At 34.1% G+C, this 23,544-nt stretch overlaps 1 protein-coding gene across 4 annotated transcripts in view; it reads right to left on the bottom strand.

Moving 5' to 3' along the window:
* The window catches only part of LOC150101606 (kinesin light chain-like), a 465,700-nt gene that overhangs the window by 158,952 nt on the left and 283,204 nt on the right, over nucleotides 1-23,544 (bottom strand). For all 4 annotated transcript variants that reach the window (XM_090400088.1, XM_090400087.1, XM_090400086.1 and 1 more), the window contains exon 12: nucleotides 12,675-12,812. In XM_090400088.1, coding sequence (XP_090256214.1) covers nucleotides 12,675-12,812 — 138 coding nt within the window. The remainder of the gene's footprint in view (nucleotides 1-12,674; nucleotides 12,813-23,544) is intronic.

Genomic DNA, 23,544 nt, shown 5'->3' with positions numbered 1-23,544 from the left:
TACAAAGTGTCTTAGACGAAAGAAATATAAGATCTTATAATGTTGGAGTCTTGAGAAGTAACAGACTGATTTGGAGGAAAATTGTAGATAGGAAGTCAGTAATGATGTAAATTTTTCATGTAGTACTATCATATCCTGTACATGTCAGGAATTTGATGATGAACAATGAGGTGGCTTATCCATACTTATTATTCAATTGTAAGACTACTTACTGACACTAATAGAGTTTCTTAACTATGTATAAAAGGGATCTTGGAACAACTAATGAGAATTTTTAGAGCATTTTGTGTATACACCTCTTTCAAATTTGAAACAAAGTTGACACAAACTGTCAACTTTGTTTCACCTTTCTTCAAGGATATACTGCCTTTTGTGGAGTCTACTGAATCTCTAAATCTGCTAATTTAGTCAGAATAACCATGAAGTTTACTGAAATCAAGCAAAGCTACTACATAAATGCCAACTAAAATCTGACCATCTCTCTTCATGGATACCTGTAAAGTGCACTCCTCAATATCCGAACTGAAATTTTATAAACATATGCATTTTTTGAAAATCTAGGAACTCACTACCTTGAATTGTTATACTTCATTTATTTTTAATGGAATTCCATGCATGAGAAATTGTTTAACCTATAGTACATTAGAACTGTGGATGGGCAGAAAGTTAAGAAGAAAGAAAACTTGTTAAGATTGGAATGTATATATATAAATATTAAATTAGTGGTTATATTTGAATTCCAATAATACATTTCTGAGGAGCTGTGGGCACAACCTTTAATGTAGACAGATAACAGAAGTAATCAATTTGAATAGGAACTGTTAACTGGAATGTAGCTATATCATTCTTTAAATTTCTTTCTCTCTGAAAACGTTGGTGTAATAACGCAAAATATTAGGATTAAAATATTCTTTCTTTTTTCTTTCACCCCCACTCACTAACTGACATGCACAAACTATTTTTGAAACCTTAGAAATATATTCAATCTTTCTATATTTTCAATTAGTAACGTATGAAACCTGTCGAACTTAGCAATCTCCTCATTCAAGGAGACATGCTTCAATTATTATTATTATTATTATTACTACAGGCAACTCCAAGGAGTCCTTACACTCATCTAGGGAGGCCCTAAACATCATGTTAAGAATAACTATTCAACATCCACAGAGTATCTATCATACTTTGCCTTGAACTCATTCACAGTCATAGCGCCCACAACTGACTCTGGCAACTTATTCCACTCATTCACCACTCTCCAAGTAAAAAACCTAGTTCTAACATCCTTGCTAACCACACTCTTGCCCAGTTTCCATAGATGGCCCTAGTCCTCCCATCACCAGTCCTGTTCTGAAAAATATCCTCTGAATTAATCTTATAGAAACCCTTCAGTAATTTGAATGTCTCAATCATATCACCTCCTTTTCTGCCTATCAACCAGTTTCTGTAACCCATAAATCTTCAACCTATTCTCATGGGGTTCATTCCACAGACCTACTACCATCTTGGTCACTTGCCTCTGGATCCTCTCAACCTCCTCCTAATCAAGAAGAAACCCTGGCATCCAGATCTGGCCACAGTAGTCAAGATGGGATCTTATCAAGGGCTCAATACAGAGGAACAATAACTTGCTTGTCTCTGCTCATCAAAGTATTCTTCAGTAACCAAGTGATTTGATGAGCTGATTCAGCCACTTCTGCAATGTGCCCCCTAAACTTCAACTCCCTATCCACCAACACTTCCAAATCCTTGGCCTCATCAATCTCATGGAGTACAGTTCCACCAATGTGGTATACTGCTGCTAATCTTTTCACCCCAAAATGCATAACCTTACATTTTGTCACATTAAATTGACATCCATTCTTCTTAGCCCAGAACTCCAATCTATCCAAATCATCCTGCAAAATTTTGACATCATGTGCATTCACTATTGCTCTACCCAACTTTGCATCATCAGCAAACAAATGAACAGTTCCTCTCAGATCCTTTCCTGTATCGTTAATGAACAAATTAAGTAGCAGTGGTCCAAGAACAGAACTCTGTGGCACAACGCTAGTCACAGGTCGTCTTTTGGACTCTACCCTGAATAAACTACCCTCTGATATCTCTCCATCAACCACCCTCCTATATCCATCCCCATATGCTGCAGTTTACTGATTAGAATTCCATGTGGTATCCTGTCAAAGGCCTTAGCAAGGTCCAGCAGTATCACTGTATACCCATTAACCTTTCCAGTTCAGCCGTCACTGTGTTATAAAACGTAAGCAAGTTAGTGAGGCATGATCTACCCTGCACAAAACCATGTTGTCTCCCCATACAGTATCCCATTTTCATCTATCCATTCCTGTATTTTTCTCTTGACTACTTTCTCCAAACCCTTGACAACGACTCCTGATATGCTGATTGGTCGGTAATTTGCAACAGTAGTCTTGGATCCTCCTTTATGCAGTGGAACTATTTTTCCCTCTTTCCACCCCCTCGGGACTAACCCAGACCCAAGACTCAAATTAAACAAAATGGTCAAGGACACTGACAATTCTTTTGCCGCTTCACGTAAGACCCGAGCTAGGATATCATCCACTCCCACAGATGTATTCACATTAAAGTTTTGTAATATGCTATTCACCTCCATTTCATTCACCTCAATTCCTGTATAAGCTATTGATTCCTTCATTCCTGCAATATCACCACCTGGATGATATACTATTGCAAAGTGCTCAATGAATGTAAAAACCTAAGTTCTTTTACGATAGATACTGCATAAGGAAATACCTATCCAGTTTCTGCACAAAATGCAATATTAATTCTCTCTCTCTCTCTTAATGGTCAGAAAAGAGGACGCAAAGACACAATGAATACCACATGCACCATAATCACTATCTGAAAAGTGTTTTAAAACAATATTACATTATCTCAAATATGTCAATAGGAAAGCTTTCACCATATCTGTATACTTTCATCTGAAATGTTTTCAATGGAAGGTGAGTTACCTGGTCTCTTTTAAGGTGCCAGAGTTTTCTGTTCAAGAAACTCAGTTTTTCATCCTGCAACCAGGCAAACTAAATTGAATAACTGTTGTAATAGATATGGTATGAAGGTCAGCATTAAAAGGACAAAGACAATTAAAATAGGTAGAATCGTTGAAAATGTCAACTGTGTTGTGAATGGGGAACCTGTGGAACAAGTAAAACATTTCAGTTTTACTTGAATCTGGGCAGGAGAACACACAAAACTGGCTCACAAAAATATATTTGGGTTAAAGACTAACCACCTTATTCTAAAAATCATGATTTTGAAAGCCAATCTGGGTAGGTCATGGTCCTTAACGGTCTGTAAATACCACATATTATTATTATTTGCTGAAAGGTAGACAATATGAAATATGAACTGCTCAAGGGAAATGATATTAAATATATGAGTAATATATAATTAATTAGAATATGTATGAAATCATTAAACAGTATAATTTTATAATGTCATTTTCAATTCAAAACAATATTAATAAAATTAATCCAAATAAAATTATTCATTAATTATTAATTTAATTTAAAAAATTATATTAATTATGCTGTTATACAGGATAACAGCAATACCTAAATTACTTTTAATGGATATAAGAACTGTAAGCTACTTGCAATTCAGAATTAATATGTATTATTATTTTCAAACTATGCTTTCATAAAAAACAGTACACTCTTAAAAATAAAAAGTGCATTTACTGGTAAAAGATCATTTTATCATCATAATGTTTTTAGTAATGGTGAGAATCCTAAGGGCACATTTTTAATATAGACAATATGCCACCAAAATAATCTCTTTAAGATTGTAAACATAAAAAAGCAATATCATGCAAGCATGCACATAAATAAAATAAAATTTAAGGGGAGAAAAAAAAGCACAAAACTAGTTTCATAATGCCACAAAAATAATAAAAATTAAAATAATAATAATAATAATAATAATAATAATAATAAAGTGATATATAGACATATAACTTAAAAAGTTCCAAATTAATGCACAGCTGTTACTTTAAGCTCATTTCAAGCAAAAATTACGAAAGAAAAATATTTTGTCAAAGTATTTGTTTACAAATTACGTACAAGTCAATTTATTTCACATACAGTAAAACCAGCTTAAGGTATTCCTAGTTATTTTTATTTCTCATGAAATGTTTATTTTTGAACATCTCTCGCTCTCAGTCTATTTTTGCTCTCTTTCATGCAGTTTCCTCCAATAAATAATTTATATAATAAAGAATATCCCCCCCCCCCACAAATTATGTTTAGTTCTATGGTATTTTTTTTTTTTTTTTAATCTGGGTATGATTTACTTGTGCATCACAGATCAATAATGCACAAGTTGGATGGAAACATGCCTAATGCTCAAAGTGAAAATTATCATGCTAGTTATAGCAACTTCTATTCAAATTTGATGCAACCCCTATTACTTTCAGTTGCATTTCTTACTACAACATACCTAAAGATAATCCAAATTTTAAACAGGTCACTTTTCTTCTCAACAAGTGTCTATGATTAACTTCAGACTCTTATTGATTTTTTTTTATTTTTCTTTACTATGGATGTTTTCATATTCACTGTTCATCAAAACAAGCATCTAAAATTTTGCAGCTTTTCTCTAAATCTGATTGAAAATTTGCAACCACCACCATTTCCAAACTTGGTGAACATACATTTTGTTTTCTGCATTTATTCATTCTACTGCTTTGTTTGAAGAAACCCACTGTATGTATTTGCTAAACTATACACCTACACTCAAAATTCAATTTTCATAAATTTTTGTTAGCTTTCTAATATTCATCAGATTTATGGTACTGGTATAGTCCAACATATCTATAAAAATCTTTAGGGCTTGCAATAATCATTTAAAACTGATACTGTACAGAGTATTCCAAAAGTCCTTATGCAGTTTTAAACTGTAATAACTTAAGATGTATAAATGTTATAAACTTTCAATAAACATCATTCAAAAGCTTAATTATGAAAGTTTTTTCATGCATTAATTTTGTGAAATTGGACTTATATATATGTAATATATATTATTATTATTTTTCAGATTAAATTACTGATTTAAAATGACAAATGTAGAAGGAAAAAGTGAACTGTGGGCTAGAGTTAGTGGAATACAAGTCTCTATCAGCAGTAAGAAGGAAATTCACATCCTATTATGGGAAGAGAGATCCCCTCAAAAATTCCATACACATTTGGATTAACGAGTTCAAGGAAATTGGCTTGTTTCATGACAAAACCCAGACCAGAGCGGCACCAACCCAATGTGGAGATTGTGGTCAACATTGAGAGAACATTCAATATATGTGTGTGTGTGTGTGTGTATATATATACAGGGTGTTCGGGATAAATTTGACATATTTATAATTAATTATATTTTTCCGTAAGTTACATGTATTAACACACACTTCTCTTCATTTAAAAGTTTGGACCCTTCTTCATTCATATACAAGATGTCAGAAAGGATGGATAGCTGGAACCCACCTGAATCATGGAAGAGAATAACTTGTATCATGATGATTCGTGCCCGCCATCAAAATAAGGATATTACGACTGCTGCCCAATGCTCCCTGAATACAGTAAAAACAATCAGGCATGAACTAGAGACTTGCAATGGTGACTACGAGGATGTAGCAAGAAGAAAGATCCCTAGCAGACGATCTGATTGCGTTCGTACAGCAGAATTCCTCGCAAATCTGCAGGAACAGGTGTTGAAGAACCCTGGCATTGGAATTCGGGCTTTGTTCGTGGAGTTGCTAACTGTAGTCAAGCCCTGGATAACAAGGGTAGCCAATGGTAGGCCGTATGTATGGCAGCAGGATTCGGCCCCTTGCCACACCTCTGGGAAAAGTCAAAAATGGTTGTCTGAAAATTTCTACGACTTCACCAGTCCAAATGTTTGGCCTCCAAACTCCCCAGACCTTAACCCCATGGATTATTTTGTATGGGGCGCAGTTGAAAAAGACACCAATCGCACTTCCAGTAATACAAAAGCCCAGTTAATGGATAAAATTAAAACAGTTTTTGCGGCCCTTCCCAGGGAGACTGTAGCATCAGCTTGTTCGAGGTTCCGAAGCAGAATTGAAGCTGTGATCGATGCTAATGGTGGTTATTTTGAGTAAATCTTGTTGATAGTATTGTAATTAACTCTGCCTGTAATGTTTTTTTGTCAATTCATTAAATTTAATAGATACAAAGAAGATTTTCTTTTTCCTTACGAAACTGTCAAATTTATCCCGAACACCCTGTATACACACACACACACACACACACACACACACACACACACACACACACACACACACACACATTAAAGATGTTTTATTTCCAGAGTGTTAGAAATAAAACTTCTGGAATAGCATGCCCTTTTAAAGATTCACCAAAAAAATTGCAATTTTAGTTCCTATTTTTCTTTCATCATGCAAACAAGTCATCTCCATTTTCTTCCTTCCTTTTATCTCCTATAAGGTTCAGAACTTGATTTTCATTTTATATTATTATTTATGGCATCTCCATAGAGTCTGGAGACTCATCGCAGGAGACCCAAATCAACCATCATACACACAAATCCTATCATACCTCTCCTTGAATCCATTCACTGTCAGGGAACTCACAACTAATTCTGGCAATCCATTCCATACACTCACCACTCTCCATGCAAAAAATCTGGTCCGCACACCCCTACTAGCCACACACCTTCCATGGATGACCCCTAGTTCTCTCACTATTTGTCATATATATTGAAAATTTTCACTTGCATCAATTTTATAAAACCCCTTTAATATCTTAAAAGTTTCTATCATGTCCCCTCTTTTCTGCCTATCAACTAAACTTTGTAACCCACAAACCTTTAACCTCTTCATAGGGAGTATTCCATCATCTGTCACTATCTTGGTCACTAATTTCTGAATCTTTTTGACCATTCCTGGTCCCCAAGAAACCCAGGTGACCAAATCTGTATGCAGTAGTCAAGATGTGAAAGATGATATGAAAGACTATGAAAGAACAAACTATTCATAAAAAAGCTCAATTTGCCATATCTTTCCCCAACAGCTGTCCTGTCAACATTTGTAACATAGCAACTGATAACTTTTAAACGTTTTTCTTCCTATATGAAAAACATACATATCTGCTATCGAGTATTCAAGTTACAAAAATTCTGTTGATTTTTCTCACAGGTATTATACAATGCTCTTCTCACTCCACAACACACATAAGATATTTTTCATAATTTGTAATGAAAAAAAATTTCTAATATATTTTGTATTTGGACAACAATACTTATTTAATAATTCAATTATTAAATATTTGAATTATTAAATAAGTATTTATTTATTTTTAAGAAATGCAAAGAATGAAAAATGGAAATTAGTTTTGACAACTAGACGTTTTCTGTAACTCAGTATTAAAAGTACACTTCTGCTTTTTGTATATTCAGTTTTATAATAAAATTACAATACTACAATGTAATGGCTTCAGAAAAACTATAAATGTTCATTCATGAACAAGTTAATATAAATTCATGAATTTATAGAAATAGATGTTAAAAACATTTAAGTTTTTTTATTTGTTTTAAATATCTTCTTAAAGATACTGTCAACCATAAAGACAGTAAAACATGTCAGAGAAAAATATTCAGTTTTAATGAATAATATAATAAGTCTACAAGTCAAACCTGGTTAATCATTCATCACTGCCAAACCCTTCATAATTATTTAAAAAAAAGCCTTAATATATCATTATACACTATATGTGAGTAGTGTTGTGTATATCAGTATAGCCACGCAAACACATGCTTCATGTGCTAGTAACTATGTGATGATGACTTAGTGAGTTCAAATGTTGGTGTCCCACCAGCTTTTCTGAGAAAAGTAAGTCACAGGCCTAAATAAAATATGGAATGTATGGTCGCCTTATGAATGCACCACTATTCATCATACTTCCAGTTTTTGTTTCAGTCAGGAAGCAAGGAAAATGAGCCACGATTACATATTATTTGCAATACTTCACTTGAAAACAGTAAATCTTGCATACTTGAAGCAAAATAAGTTTTTCATATTATGAAAGCATTTAAATTATATTAGTTATCATTTACACTAAATAAATTTTATAATCAAATTAAAAATCAATATTAACTTTACACATATGTACAGTACACATGACATGTAATAGATAACTATTATTTAAAGATAATTAATTGCGCTTTACAATACAATTTTATTAACAAAAGAAACCAGTAATTATAAACACAAAAATTAAAAATGCAGAATTTAATTAAATAGAGTAATACATATTATTCTTGCAATGTCTTTAACCTTTAAGTGTGCAATTGTAAGCTTTATATTTTAGAAAGCTTTATTTTTACAGCTCACAGCATGAAATGCTTACTATAATTCTTTAATTTTTATAATTCTTACTATAATTAAATACTTGAACATTTTACATATGAAAAGGATTTTTAATAATGTTATTTAAAAGATATTATCATGTGACTGAGAACATTATGAAAAAGTGAGTCAGCCCCGTGGCAAGTGCTACCTACTTTTTTTTTCTTCAATTCTATTATTTCTTTTCTATAAATTATGTTTTATGGATAATTTATATAAATTCACCCTTCATTATAAATAATTAATGATAAAAACATAAACTGGGTTGTGATGAGCTGCGTTGTGTAAACCCACATTAAAGGAAAACATTTCTGTATAATTTCATGCAATGTGTAGTGAGAATTTAAAGAATGCATTACTTTGTTTTGTCCTCATAACATTTAGTTTTTTTAACATCAACTAAAACAATATTTTTATAAAGTAGAGTGATACCTTGGGCATGCAATTTGTTTTGTGGCTAGTATATTAAAGTTTTATTTCTGGAACTCTGCATTCAGGAAGTCCTGCATGTTTCTTTTTTAAAGAGTCAACAGGCAGTGAAACTTTAAAGAATGTCTACAACATTGCAGAGATTCTTCATTCCTGAATGAGAGTTAAATATTTTAAAGAATACCATCTTTCCATAAGAAGAGGCATCCTGCCATTATGCTTTATGGGTGTGGAAGTTTGTGAATAAGTTTCTTTCTCAAATAGGTGGATTGGTAGAGGAGAGACTTTTTATTGGCCAAATGGTCCCTTGATTTAACTAACATTAACTTTTTTTTAGAGGGGGGGGGGGGTCACATAAAAAATGCTGTCTATGCATAAAAGTTGATAGACATTCATCAGTAGTTGATACAAAATCAGAGTTGATAAAAGTGATGTAGCAATCCTGCAGGATGACTTAAATAAATTTGCATAGTGATGATCAATTTAATGTTACAAAATATAACGTTATGCACTTCAGGTTGAAAAGGTCCTGCAATTCAGTCTTATCAATGTGATACATGGTATGTATCACATTGATAAGATTGAATTGCAGGAAATTGATGAAGCAAAGGACTTTGGGATAACAGTAGACAAAGAACTGAAGTTCAGAGGACACAAAAGTTGAAATATGTCCTCTGAACTTCATATAAGAACTTGATATGATTCAGCTGCATCTTGACTACTGTGCACGGATTTGGACATATGGGGATCAGAAGTGGCAGAGAGGATTCAGAGACAAGTGACCAAGGTGGTGACAAGGCTGTGGAATGATCTGTATGAGGAATAGGCTGAAGGTTTCAAAGTTTAGTTGATAGGCAGAAAAAGAAGGGACATGATAGAAACTTTTTAAAGGGAGTTCTATAAGGTTGACACAAAGGAAATATTTGAATACATGATGAATAGAGAGAGAGAGAAGTCACCCTGGAAGTTGTGTAAGAGTGTGGTTAGTTAGGATATGCAGGCTAGATTTTTTGCTTGGGTGGGTGAGTGAGTAGGGAATGGATTACCAGATTTGTTGTGAGTGCTGCCTGGACAGTGAATGAGTTTAAAGTGAGGTATGGTGTGTGTATAAAGGTTATTATTGTGGGTCTCAGACAATGAGTCTTATGACTACATGGAGATACCCATAAAATAATAATAACAATAATGATAGTGGTGTAGTTACATCAAACTTTGAGAATAAACCTGCACTACATAAAAAACTTCAATCATTAAATTTTGAAATGGTTTTTACTGTAGGTTTTTTTAAATTTACATATCTTAAGTTATTAAAGTTTAAAACTGCACAAGAACTTTTGGGAGACACCCTATATTTAATATATATATATATATATATATATATATATATATATATATATATAATTACCAGCAAAGCTGCATACTGAAAGTATATTTGCAATAAAATGAATAAAATATAAATGACAATTTTTAGCATATTTTTATTCAAGATATAGATAGTATAGGAAAATAAAGAAATTTTCCTATACTATCTATACCTATATAATAAAGAAATAATGTATTCGTTGTTACAAATACATCATCAAGAAAGTATTATAGTTATAGAAGAGCATTCATATTCAACATGGAGGCTCTGGTGGTTGCATAACACTATGAAGACCTTACACAGATGCTGCTACTACCTGGTGTCCCTTTTTTGCATCTCTTTATAAGCACTGAACATCACTACTCATACAATCACAGTAAACTTCATATCATGTATGAGGACTCTTCAGTATCTCTGGCAATGCAATAATATCATTGTAAAAAGAAAAACCAAAATTCTATTTGCATTATGCACTATGACAAATTAATACATGCTTTTGATTTAGTTACAATGAAACTGATTATTCTGTTTCATTTCACTTAGAATTTCTAACATGTATTAATTTGTTATAGTCACCACTAAATAACGGCAAATCACTTCAACACTGAGTTAGAATTTCCTCAAAGTCCTACCACAAAAGTGTTTTTAGCTGCTTTTTCTATGGAACATCTTAACCAGGTTTCACTGTAAAAGCACAAACACATGCATGCAAGATGTCTACAACAGTGGCCACAGAAAAGTTTATCATTAACATTTACTGTTAAAAATATACATCGTCATTTTACAGCCAATATCTTTGCACAGCACTTGTACAATCTGTAATCTAATACTGAATGAAGTATGTAAAGTTAAAATTTTTCTTATGAATTTTCTAAACACATATACAAAAAGGATATATAAAAGCATATGCTGATCTTTTAAATAATTATTCAGCATACCTTGGAAAATTTATCACAAAAAAAGCACAGAGAAGAATCAAAATGGAGTATTTAACTAAAATATTTATGTAACATGGTGGACTGCAAGAAATGATGCAAGAGTTTACTGCCATTTTGCAACATTTAATAATAAAAAATACAATGAAGAATTTATGATTAAATTATTTTTTTTATTAGGCAGTGTGTTCACTTTTAAAATTTCCTTTTTATTTAAACAGAAATGCAAAAAATTACATCAAAGCTTGTTTTTTTTTTTTTTTTTTTTTTTGTAAATTTGCCATATAAAGCAGCAATGAGAGTGTGGAGTAAATCAAAGTATTTAGCCATCATCACTGACTTGATATCTGGCTCAAACTTATCTGTAAGAACCAAATATTAAACAAGTCATCTGCTCATCTGATCACACTGATGAGTTAGTAATTGGCAAATGCTAGCTTGCCAGCTAATTATAAGTGTGGACATTCAGATGACTGGTTTGGAGTACAAGTCAAATACTAAATTCTTAATGAGTGGCTGGATATCATGTGACTTATTGTATATTGAATTTCAGCAAAAATCCTCACTCTACACATTTTTCAATATAAAGTTGAAACTATCATCATCATCATCAAATTCCTGCCATGTACCCTCAAAGAGTGTACAGGATAGCAATTATGACATCATAGTTGAAACTATGATGTCATAATTGCTTTTTTTTGTATCTCTCACACTAAATATAAAATATAAAAGCTATATGTAAACAAACTACCTCTTTAGTCTGTCAATGTATCACACACACACACACACACACACACACACACACACACACACACACAAGCTGAGAGAAAAATGGTGAAAATGCCATTCACATCATTTTTAAGCCATTTGCAAAAATCAGTAAATTAATATTCATTTTATATGATATGATAACAATGGCTTTCTTTTTTTTAATGAATAGTTGATAAAAGTGTGTATGTGACAGCTGAAGACTAGTCAGACTGGATAAAAATGTTTTTTTTTTTTAAAAAAAATAGGATGCACACCTCTCAGTTAACAAGACCTTGGAGAAAAAGGATTTTTTTTAAATTTAATTAAATTAATTAATTTTTTTTTTTTGCTGAGAAAGTGATTTTTTGTTCTACAAAAAAGAGATAATTCAGCCTGAACAGATATGCAATTAAAATACATACTGACATGGCATGACAAATAATAGAATACTCTACTGTACTAAGAAAAATCTTTCCTAGTCAGAAGTATTGCAAAAAGATGCTATATTTTGTTTTTAACTCTCCAGGCAAACAAACAAAAACAAAAAACAAAAAAAAAAAAAAATGCTAATAATGGGGAAAACAGGAATAACTGGGGATGTGAGGTTCCTGCACAATATGATTTTCTAACCTCAAGTGATGTTAGTGTTTATATTAATAAAGGGAATCTGCATTAACACTAAAATGTCTGTTGAGAAATCAAATTTAGGATCATTTTATCAATATGAAAAACTAATTAAACTATACATGATTTTAAAAGTGTTCACAGTTATACTTCATGAACTTACTTCATCTGCTGCTTCACTGCAATGATCATATGCTACATTCTCTAGAGATTCACGTGATCCACGTCGACTAAATTCCCTAGATCTACGTTTTTCTTTAGGAACTACTGTTATGTCTGCTCCAAAATAATGGGGTTTTCCCTTTAGTTTAAAAAACAAAAAATAATATTAAACCTTAACACATCATAACAGGCATATATAATTATAGGCCTAAAAAAAATTTTTTTTTTTTTTTATATTCAAAGTAAATAAATTAGAGGATTCACTTACTTTGGAAATAAATATTAATGAAAAGCAAAATTTGCAGTATAGTTTAAAGATCATTCTCAATGTGAGCAGTTAGATAAAAAATACAACAGAATAACAGCTGAAAATTACAGCCATGCTATAATAGTACACAAGAACAAACACTATTATTCCTATTCCATATATTTAAAGGGGTTCTAGAAAAATTCAGCATAAACATTTATGCCATAAGACATTTTCACTGTAAGACATTTTGCCGTAATTTTTTAAAAGAATTAATGGATGATAAAGGGTATTATAAAATCATTAAAAAGGCAAATCTTTATTAAGGTGAATGTCAGTGATACATAACATAATGAAGCCATTTAAAAATTGTGCAAATTAAAAGAGAAGCTGCATAAATAAATAACTTTTTGCTGTGGATTGTATCAAAGCACTTGTCACTGAAGTCTTGTATTAACATCATTATACTTTTTTCTTCATTTCTGCTATGTCTCCTCAATCTGCATCACACTTTTTCTTCTTCACTAAACTCTCTTCCCTCATCAACTTAGCTATGAGTTTCCAAGATACTTGGATGCATATTGGTAATGGAGCTTTGCATTGTATTGTGGAACAATTCTATACTGTTGTTCATTTTCGGCATATTATTATAAGTTCTTTCAACAATGTTCCACAGTTCTATAGGGAATGTCGGCATCATTCTTTGCCTTCACAAGCTGTGGCCCCATATATAAAGGCCGAAAAAATATAGAAGACAATTCTTCTATATAGTGGGTTTCAAAGTAAGATACAAATTCTTGGGGCATCATCGTCAATCAATTCAATAAATCCATCAATAGCATTGCTCACTGGAAGAAATGCTAACGATGTGAAGCATATAATTTTCATGTTGAATTCAGCATCTGTTTCATAGTGTAACTTTAAACCAATGTCAACAATTTTGCACTAAATATTTTGTGCCATATGAAATAAACAACCTGTTATAGTTGTTGAAGTAAATATATTAGAAATAGCGTTGATAGTTGCTTTGTCGAAGTCAACCATTAATATTTCGGTATCTAATGACTCTTTAAGGCACTGAATAATCTGTTGCAAGAGGCTAAATGTTTATTTTTCACTTGGTTAGACTATAATAAATTTAGTTTAATCCTTTATCCAAGTGTGAGCAAACAAAGTTTGTGCCTGATAATATCTTCAGGACTGGGGTAAGGTAGTACAACACCGGGAAACTCGTAGCAAAGGTGGAGCAAGCTAACACCACTCCTATCTCAGTATCTACCATAATGCAAAACACATCTCCTTGCGGATATGTATAATGTTATGCATTAAGGGAAGGGCCACTACCCAGACTAGTTTCGACCTTTATTGAGGTCTCTTAAGTGGGAGCCAGGCCCAGAGGTGGAGATATCAGGAAGAAGCAATGGCAGGTCATCTTTACCTATAGGAGTTGCCACACTCGGATAAAGGATTAAACTAAATTAATTATAGTCAAACCAAGTGAAAAATAAACTTTCAACATCTTTCTCTAAATCCAGAGTAATTTAATAAAAAGGTGGCACACCGTTTGGCAACTCCTATAGGTAAAGATGACCTGCCATTGCTTCTTCCTGGAATCTCCACCTCTGGGACTGGCTCCCACTTAAGAGACCTCAATAAAGGCCGAAACAAGTCTGGGTAGTGGCCCTTCCCTTAATGCATAACATTATACATATCCGCAAGGAGATGTGTTTTGCATTATGGGAGATACTGAGATAGGAGTGATGTTAGCTTGCTCCACCTTTGCTAGGAGTTTCCCGGTGTTGTACTACCTTACCCCCATCCTGAAGATATTTTCAAGTGTGAGCAAACTTTGTTTGCTCACACTTGGATAAAGGATTAAACTAAATTTATTATAAGGTAAGATGCTAATACAATACTTCCTATTACTTATCAAAGGAAGTACACAAGCAGACTGTCAGTTAGAAAGCTTAATTTTAAAGAAATTACTTTCATCTAACTGACTGGTTGGTTAGGTCAGCAGATGATTGTTAATTTTGGATGGCAAAAATGTTTGTGGCGAATTTTCCAGCCACCATCCAAAGGACATCTAAAAAGGATAGCCAAAGTACTAATAAAATATAACTTTGCACTACATTCAAACCAAGTCAGATTAGCAACTTTCATCCACCTGCCTAAGGACAAACTCCATCCTCTAGCACATCCTAGAGTGTACAAAGTACTCTGTGACTTAGCCAACAACAGACAGACAGACAGGAAGATCCGTTAACATTCACCCTGGAGGGCATAAGAAATACATTCATTACCATTATTTGGCAGACCACACTTTGGACCCCCTTGCATATAGAGGTCATTCAGGTCAGAAAGACTGTTTTTAACAATGGCTATGAAGAATTCTCCTAACTTCATGGCTGAATTAATCTGCCAAAATTTTGGAAGGTAGTCATTTTAAGCAACTCCTACTCAACTACAATACTTCTCTTATTCAACATTAGAGGTGTTAAATTGTGAATGAATACAATTCACTAAGGAATGTTTCATTCATAGTTTAACAAGCTTAAGCATATAAAAGAGAAATGCTTGTATTTTGGTACAATTGTAAATAGCCTGTAAAACTTTAAGATAACGTGATTAGTACAATTTTTGTGAGTATTCACATGTGAAGTTCCTACTAAACTGTATATTAACAATGAAAATAATATATATATATTGTCTGCTAGCAATGATAGAAAGTTTGTGAATTGTATATAAACAACTAGTAACACAAGGTCAAAATACGCGGGCGAGACACGATTAGTGAGATGCCTGAAGCTGTCAGCACGCCACGTACGCGTAGGGCACGTGGAGGGCTGAAGTCTTCTTGGAAGACGCTACGGAAAGGCAAGATCCACGAGTACAAGAAAATAGCATATCAGGTAAAAATTAAGTATTACAGAAGGGTGACGACAGGGTTGATATAAAAGGACTGGAATCCCCCCCCCGGAAAGCCTTATGTTTTCTCTCTCTCTGTAGTTGGAGTTCTACTGTGCCCTGGCCCAGGTGCATATAGCCACTGGTTTCAAGCATTACAATGAGTGGATAGAAGTTTTCCTACGCAGCGGGCTACACATGGGGAAGTAGCGGCTAGGTAGTGAGCCGGATGAATGCAGTTTTGTCTAGGCGCCAAGAAATCTCTAGGCATAGCTGATCAATATGTAATTCCAAGTGGACCAACCTAAGCTGATGAAATTCCCACCCACAATATAGAAGGAAGACAACGTGCTGAGAAAAGGAATCAAGAAACGAAGAGATAAGCCTGATGAATCTTCAAGTTCGGTAATGTACAAGCTTTTGATTAAGTTTTGTATGAAAGGAAGAATTTTGTAATTTAAGAATCAAGGACATTCAAAAAGGTTAGAACTCTAAGATTAAGGCAGGACTGTGATATATAACCAAAGTTGGTGAACATTTCAAGCCAAGGGTATATATGTATATGTGATCACTGTTAATTATGTCTAAGGTGTTATAACAATACCTAATCCTAACTGTTTTACTAATACCTTAAATGTATTGTTGGTAAGAGAACTGAGAAAGTGAGCCAATGGAATTTGAACAAGACTGTTTCAAAGCATTGATTATTGTCCATTATATGTTGATTTCTTTAACTTTGTAATCTAGTAGTATAGCAATGATTGAAAATTCTCTGTTGTGTAAAATTATCGATATGTTAAATAAACCTTTTGCTCTTATTCATTTGGTTGCCTGAGTTTAAGAATCCGATGCACCACTCATAAAAGATTCGCACTGAGGCAGGATATATAGGGAGTAGACTTTATAACAGAGGGTCACGACTGGCATTAGAATTGAATTAGAAGGTATTATCATATCAAAGTGGGGTATTTTAAGTATGACAAAGTTACTATGTGCCAGTCTGAGTGTTCACTCCTTGGCTGAAAGGTATTTCCAATCTAGGGGTTCAAGGTGGCACAGCGAAACAAATAAATTTTCCCTGAACCTTAAAAAGGAGATAACTCCAAACATCTCTAGAAAAGGAACTGGCTCCTCACAGATACAGTTCCCTTTAGGGAACTATCTGTGAGGAAAGGTCAGTCGCTTACTTGACTACTTAAACAGCAAGAGTGCACATAGAGCTCTACATCTTAAACTATTAATAAGGGGATTGTATGCAGTGCCATAACTAAATATAGTATAGGGTTAAGGGAAGCAAGACGGAAGGTAAAGACAAATATACGAGAACATTTTAATGTAAAAACAAGTCATAACAGATGATACCAAACTAGCACTTTAAATCTTTTGTACATTACAATTTGGCTTGTTTCACTTACTCATTGTCGCATGTAAACTGTAACATGTTATTTTGTTCTGAAGAAATGGTTTGGTTTGAATTTCAGCAAATTATATGTCAGTTAAAAAATATCCTTTTCTAATTTAGTTTTGTTTGGTGTTGTAATCTTACTGAAATTAAAATCAGTTATGAATAATGCCCAACACCTAAGCCTGTCTACTAGATTGAAAATTATGTGATGTAATATTCATTACAGGAGGAGAGCTTGATCAATAATTATTAGGATCCTAGGAAAGGGCATGGCAATTATTATCAATTAATAATTTATTTAACACAATCGCGAAAAGAATGAAATAAGGTCATTTCCAAAAACTGGGAGAGTTTAAGTCATTTTTGTTCAGGTTATTGAAAGTTTATTATAGTCTGACCAAGTGAAAAATAAACTTTCAACATCTTTCTCTAAATCCAGAGTAATTTAATAAAAAGGTGGCACACCGTTTGGCAGCTCCTATAGGAGGAGATAACCTTGCTAATGCTTCTGCCTGGTATCTCCACTTGGGCCTGGCTCCCACTGAAGAGACCTCAATAAAGGTCAAAACTAGTCTGGGTAGTGGCCCTTCCCTTAATGCATAACATTATACACATCTGCAAGGAGATGTGTTTTGCATTATGGGAGATACTGAGATAGGAGTGTTGGTAGCTTGCTCCACCTTTGCAAGGAGTTGCCCAGTGTTGTACCACTTTATCCCAGTCCTGAAGATACTTTCAGGCGCAAACTTTGTTTGCACAGACTTGGATAAAAGATTAAACTAAATTTATTATTTGTTCAGGTTAGGGTCATGAATGTGGGCTTCACAGGTTTCTTTATATAATCATTCAAATAAAAACTTAGATCCTGTGTTAAAATCTTAGTCTTAGTCCAATGAATTCTGTCTAATTGATATTACATGACTGGTAAGATCTCATTTATCAGAACTGTGAAGCAGGATGTAATCCTGATATTCTTCTAGGAAAATATTAGCAGCCTAACACCTGCATCCCATAATAAGAAGGGTCACATGAGCGAGGAATTCTGTAAACCTCTGGATGGATGGATGGGGGGAGGGGAGGAATCTGCCCACAGAAAAAAATATTTGTCCGTAAGATGAATATTTAACTTGCAAAATGCACAGGAGGAGGCTTGAAGGTTAATCTGACAAGCTTTTCATTAATTGCCTTAGAATCCCATAATATAAAGAACACATCCTTTAAGATGAGTATAATGATATGTATCAGAAAGGACAGGTAGGAGACTTGGTAAATTGCTGACTTATCAGTCTACTATCAGTGGTTTACAAAGTGTCTACAAGTCTTAGCTCATAGGCTTTGTATGACTCTGGACCTATTGCAACCAAAAGAACAGGCAGGCTTTCAAAGTGGCTTTAGCACATTGGACCATATTCAAGTTGTACAACAGATTATTGAACGGAGTAATGACTTTAGTTACCATCATGTCTTCGTTTTATTGATTATGAGAAAGCCTTTGATTCAGTAAAAACCTGGACAATACTTATTAAAGCATTATGAAACAAACAAGTGAAGGAGCCATACATCAGGATCATCAAATCAGCATACATCAATGCCACAGCAGCAATTCCTTTCAATGAAAAAAATTCTACTGTGGAAATACAGAGAGGTATAAGACAGGGTCACAATATCTCCAAAATTATTCACAGCATGCCTAGAAGAAATATTCGAACTTCTTAATTGGAAAGGAAAGGTCTGAAAATAAATGGAAGATATTTAAACCATTTATGCTTTGCAGATGACATAGTTATCTTTTACTTGAACTGCTCATGAATTACAAACTCGTATCCAAGAACTGCAAAATTGCTAGCAAAACAGCTGGACTAAAGATAAACCTAAAGAAGACCCAAAGTTATGTTTAATAACTATGTCGAACCAGAAATAATAAAAATCAATAATGATGAAATTAAACAAGTACATCGTTACATATACTTAGGACAACAAATCAATGGAACAAAATATCATGGACAAAATTAAAAGCTTGGGTGGAAAGTATTTGGAAAATTACATTCAATATTCAAAAGCCAACTGCCATTATGCCTGAAAAGAAAAGTTTTTTTAACCAGTGTATTCTTCCTATATTGACATATGGCTGCGAAACATGGACACTAAATGCAAAGGAAATCCAAAAATTAAGAATAACACAATTTAGTATGGAAAGAAGTATGCTTGGTATCACAAGATTGGATCACAAAAGGAATACATGGATAAGAAATCAAGCCAAAGTGTTTGACATCATAAGAAGACTGAAACATCTGAAGTGGGAATGGGCTGGGCATATTGCTTGAAGATAAGATCAACAATGAACAAAAGAAATACTGGATTGCATTCCATGAGAGGAAAAAAACAACCATGATGCCAACCTAAATCATGGTGGATTGATGATATCATCAGATTTGGAGTAATGACATGGGAAAGGGGAGCCATGGACAGACAGTTCTGGAGTAATCTTGGAAAGGCCTTCCTCCAGCAGTGGATCGACAATGGCTGATGATGATTAGAAGGGACACTACCTGGACTAGTTTTTATTTTTTGTATGTTAAATTTTTGAATTTGTATTTCAATAGGGTGACACACCTTTTCACTACTTGTATATGGGAAATATATGACTTCTGCATTACTTCAAACATTACCTTGGTATCTCTTCTGGGTTTGGCTCCCACTAATGAGACCTTAATAAAGATTAAAATTCATCAGGATAATGGCCCTTCCCATAATACATAGCATTATACATGTCTGAAAGGATGTGCACTTTGCATTATGGGATACTAAGGCAATTAATGTGAAGTCATCAGCCTTTATATACAAGTAGCCTAGTTGTGAAGATACTTCCCACGGAAACTGTCGACCTGAATGGCCGCGTGGTTAGCGTATCTGCTCTCCACCCAAAAGGCTGGGGGGTTTGAATCCTGCTGTGGGGGATGGATGTTTGTGATTATGTGTGAAAATACTAGTGGTGGTGGTGGTGGGTGGTAGATGGCGTTGGTGTAGTTGCAGTTCATTGTAGTTGGTAGATTGAATGGTGGAGACAGAGTTGTAGAGTAGGTGCCTTCCCTCAATGAGTCCTTGGACTCCCTGGAGGTGTCACGTAATAATAATAATAACAACTTTGTTTGTTACGCTTGGATAAAGGATTAAAGAGGAACTATAATTTCTTGGAAAGTTTAATTCGAAACTCAGTAATGATCATTTCCAATTTAAAATCCCTTGTATACTCTGTGAAGATATCAGCATCAATGATGATATAGACCATAAGACTTTTTTTTTTCTTGTATCTACTTCCCCATGTGAATTTCTGCAAATCCTTATGTAAAAACATGCTGTTAATGATGACTAACCAATGTCCTTAACAGAAACCCAGCAAACACCATTATTATTCACTTTGTCCTTTTTCTCAAATTTTCCTAAAAGATATCTGTATGTATTAAAATAAGGATAATTAAAATAATAATTGGGATTCTTTTCCTATCCTCCTGTTTAGATCCCTGACAGGGGTCAACTTTTCCCCAGTTTCTTCATGTCAACTGCCTTATCTAATGACAAAAAAATCCTCCTCTTCTTTCTTAGTAGAATGTCCTGTCAAAGCATATGTACAAGTAAGTTTTCACTGTCCCATTCCCCATTTTGAAATTTGGTGGACTAAGCGTCATCACTTGTCTTAGTATCTCCCATAATGCAAAACACATCTCCTTGCTGACATGTATAATGCTATGCATTAAGGGAAGGGCCACTATCCAGACCGGTTTTGACTTTTACCGAGGTCTTGTCAGTGGGAGCCAGACCCAGAGGTGGTGACATTAAGGTGGAAGTAATGGAGAAGTCAAAGGGAGAGAACCATACAACTCGTATATTTACCTACGAGTTGCCAAAAGGTGTCTCACCTTATTATTAAATTACTCTGGATTTAGAGAAAGTTGTTTTTCCACTTGGTTAGACTATAATGAATTTAGTTTAACCCTTTATCCAAGTGTAAGCAAACAAAGTTTGCGCCTGAAGTATCTTCAGGACTGAGACAACTCGTGGTAAAGGTGGACAAAGCTCTCATGACTTGTCTTAGTATCTCCCATAATGCAAAGCACATCTCCTTGCATATATGTATAATGCTGTGCATTATACACCTCTGAACCAGACCAGAGAATTATAGCTAAACTTGATTATATAAAAGACCAATTATATATTTGGTTTAATCCTTTATCCAAGTGTAAGCAAACAAAGTTTGCGCCTGAAGTATCTTCAGGACTGAGACAACTCGTGGTAGTAAAGGTGGACAAAGCTCTCATGACTTGTCTTAGTATCTCCCATAATGCAAAGCACATCTCCTTGTGGACATGTATAATGCTGTGCATTATACACCTCTGAACCAGACCAGAGAATTATAGCTGAACTTGATTATATAAAAGACCAATTATATATTTGGTTTAATCCTTTATCCAAGTGTAAGCAAACAAAGTTTGCACCTGAAGTATTTTACTTGGGAAGCTCTTGGCAAAGGTGGACTAAGCTCTCATTACTTGCCTTAGTATCCCATAATGCAAAGCACATCTCCTTGCAGACATGTATAATGCTATGCATCAAAAGAAAGATCACTACCCAGACCGGTTTCAACTTTTATTGAGGTCTCATCGGTGGGAGCCAGATCCAGAGGTGGCGATACTAAGGTGGAAGTAATGGAGAAGTCATATTTCCATATGCCAGTTGCCTAAAGGTGTCACACCTTTGTTTGCTTACATGGATAAAGGATTAAACCAAATATATAATTGGTAGCATAGCCAAGTGAAAAAATTTCCATCATCTTATCTCTAATACAGAGAATTTTAATAATAAGGTGTGACACCTTTTCGCAACTGGCATATGGAAATATGACTTCCCATTACTTCCACCTTAGTATCACCACCTCTGGGTCTGGCTCCCATTGACAAGACCTCAATAAAGGTCAAAACCGGTCTGGATAGTGGCTCTTCCTTTAATGCATAGCATTATACATGTCAGCAAGGAGATGTGCATTATGGGAGATACTAAGACAAGTGATGAGCGCTTAGTCCACCTTTATGAGTTGCCTCAGTTCTGATGATACTTGAGGTGCAAACTTTGTTTGCTTACACTTGGATAAAGGATTAAACTAAATTTATTATAGTCTAACCAAGTGGAAAAAACTACCAACTCTAGGTCTGGCTGCCACTGACGAGACCTCAATAAAGGTTGAAACCGGTCTGGGTAGTGGCCCTTCCCTTAATGCATAGTGTTATACATGTCAGCAAGGAGATGTGCTTTGCATTATGGAAGAGATACTAAGACAAGTGATGACCGCTTAGTCCACCTTTACCACGAGTTGCCTCAGTACTGAAGATACTTCAGGTGCAAACTTTGTTTGCTTACACTTGGATAAAGGATTAAACTAAATTTATTAAACTCTGTGTGGAAAGAGAATCTGCGACCCTACCACTTATTCTAGCAGAAGGCTTCACTCCCAAAATCCATGTGAGGTATGGGAGTGACCATACGCCATCTACAGACCTCAAATGAGAAAAATGTTTCTGCCTGATCTCTGCTGTTTTTTCAAACCAACCAGTTCGAAACAGCTGTCAGGCCAGTGAAATTTTATCAGATGCATTAATAAAAGGCGAATATGCAGATGCTTGGGTGACATTCACATTCTTTTAAGTAGTGCAAGCTAAGGCAACTCAATATCAAGGATTGCATTCTCATAAACTCTCTTGTCAAATCATGAAACTTACATAGTTTCTACATACATTCATCTTTGAAATAATGTCGATCCTTAATATCTACTATGAGGTGGGATGAAAACTTCTGATAAACACCTAGAACAAAAATTAATTACTTTTATGTCTTTTTATATATCTTAAAAGAAAAAGAAATTATTACAATTTGATGAGACATGGGGGTTAAAGGGTTTTAAGATATGTTCTTTCTTATGGTTATATCAGTTACTTCAATATTATTATTATTATTATTTGACACCTCCAGGGAGTCCGAGGATTCATTGAGGGAGGGCACTTGCTCTACAATTCCGTCTCCACCATTCAATCACCAACTGACTGCAACTACACCAACGCCATCTACTGCCAACCACTACTGGTATTTCCACAGATAATTGCATATATTAATTAATTAATATTTATATTAATTAATATAAAAATTAATAAATTATATTAATTTTAATAAATCTTTAATATAATTTAAAATCATTGTTCTTCCTGGTTTCTTGAAAAACAATAGGCAGAACCTTGTTTAACCTGGCAATGCTCCAAACAGCAC

This window comes from Typopeltis vanoorti, chromosome 11 (genome assembly GCF_054136105.1).
Source record: "Typopeltis vanoorti isolate ZY-2024b chromosome 11, IOZ_Tvanoo_1.0, whole genome shotgun sequence".
Taxonomy (NCBI): domain Eukaryota; kingdom Metazoa; phylum Arthropoda; class Arachnida; order Uropygi; family Thelyphonidae; genus Typopeltis; species Typopeltis vanoorti.
This window is presented reverse-complemented; position numbering and strand designations above follow the sequence as displayed.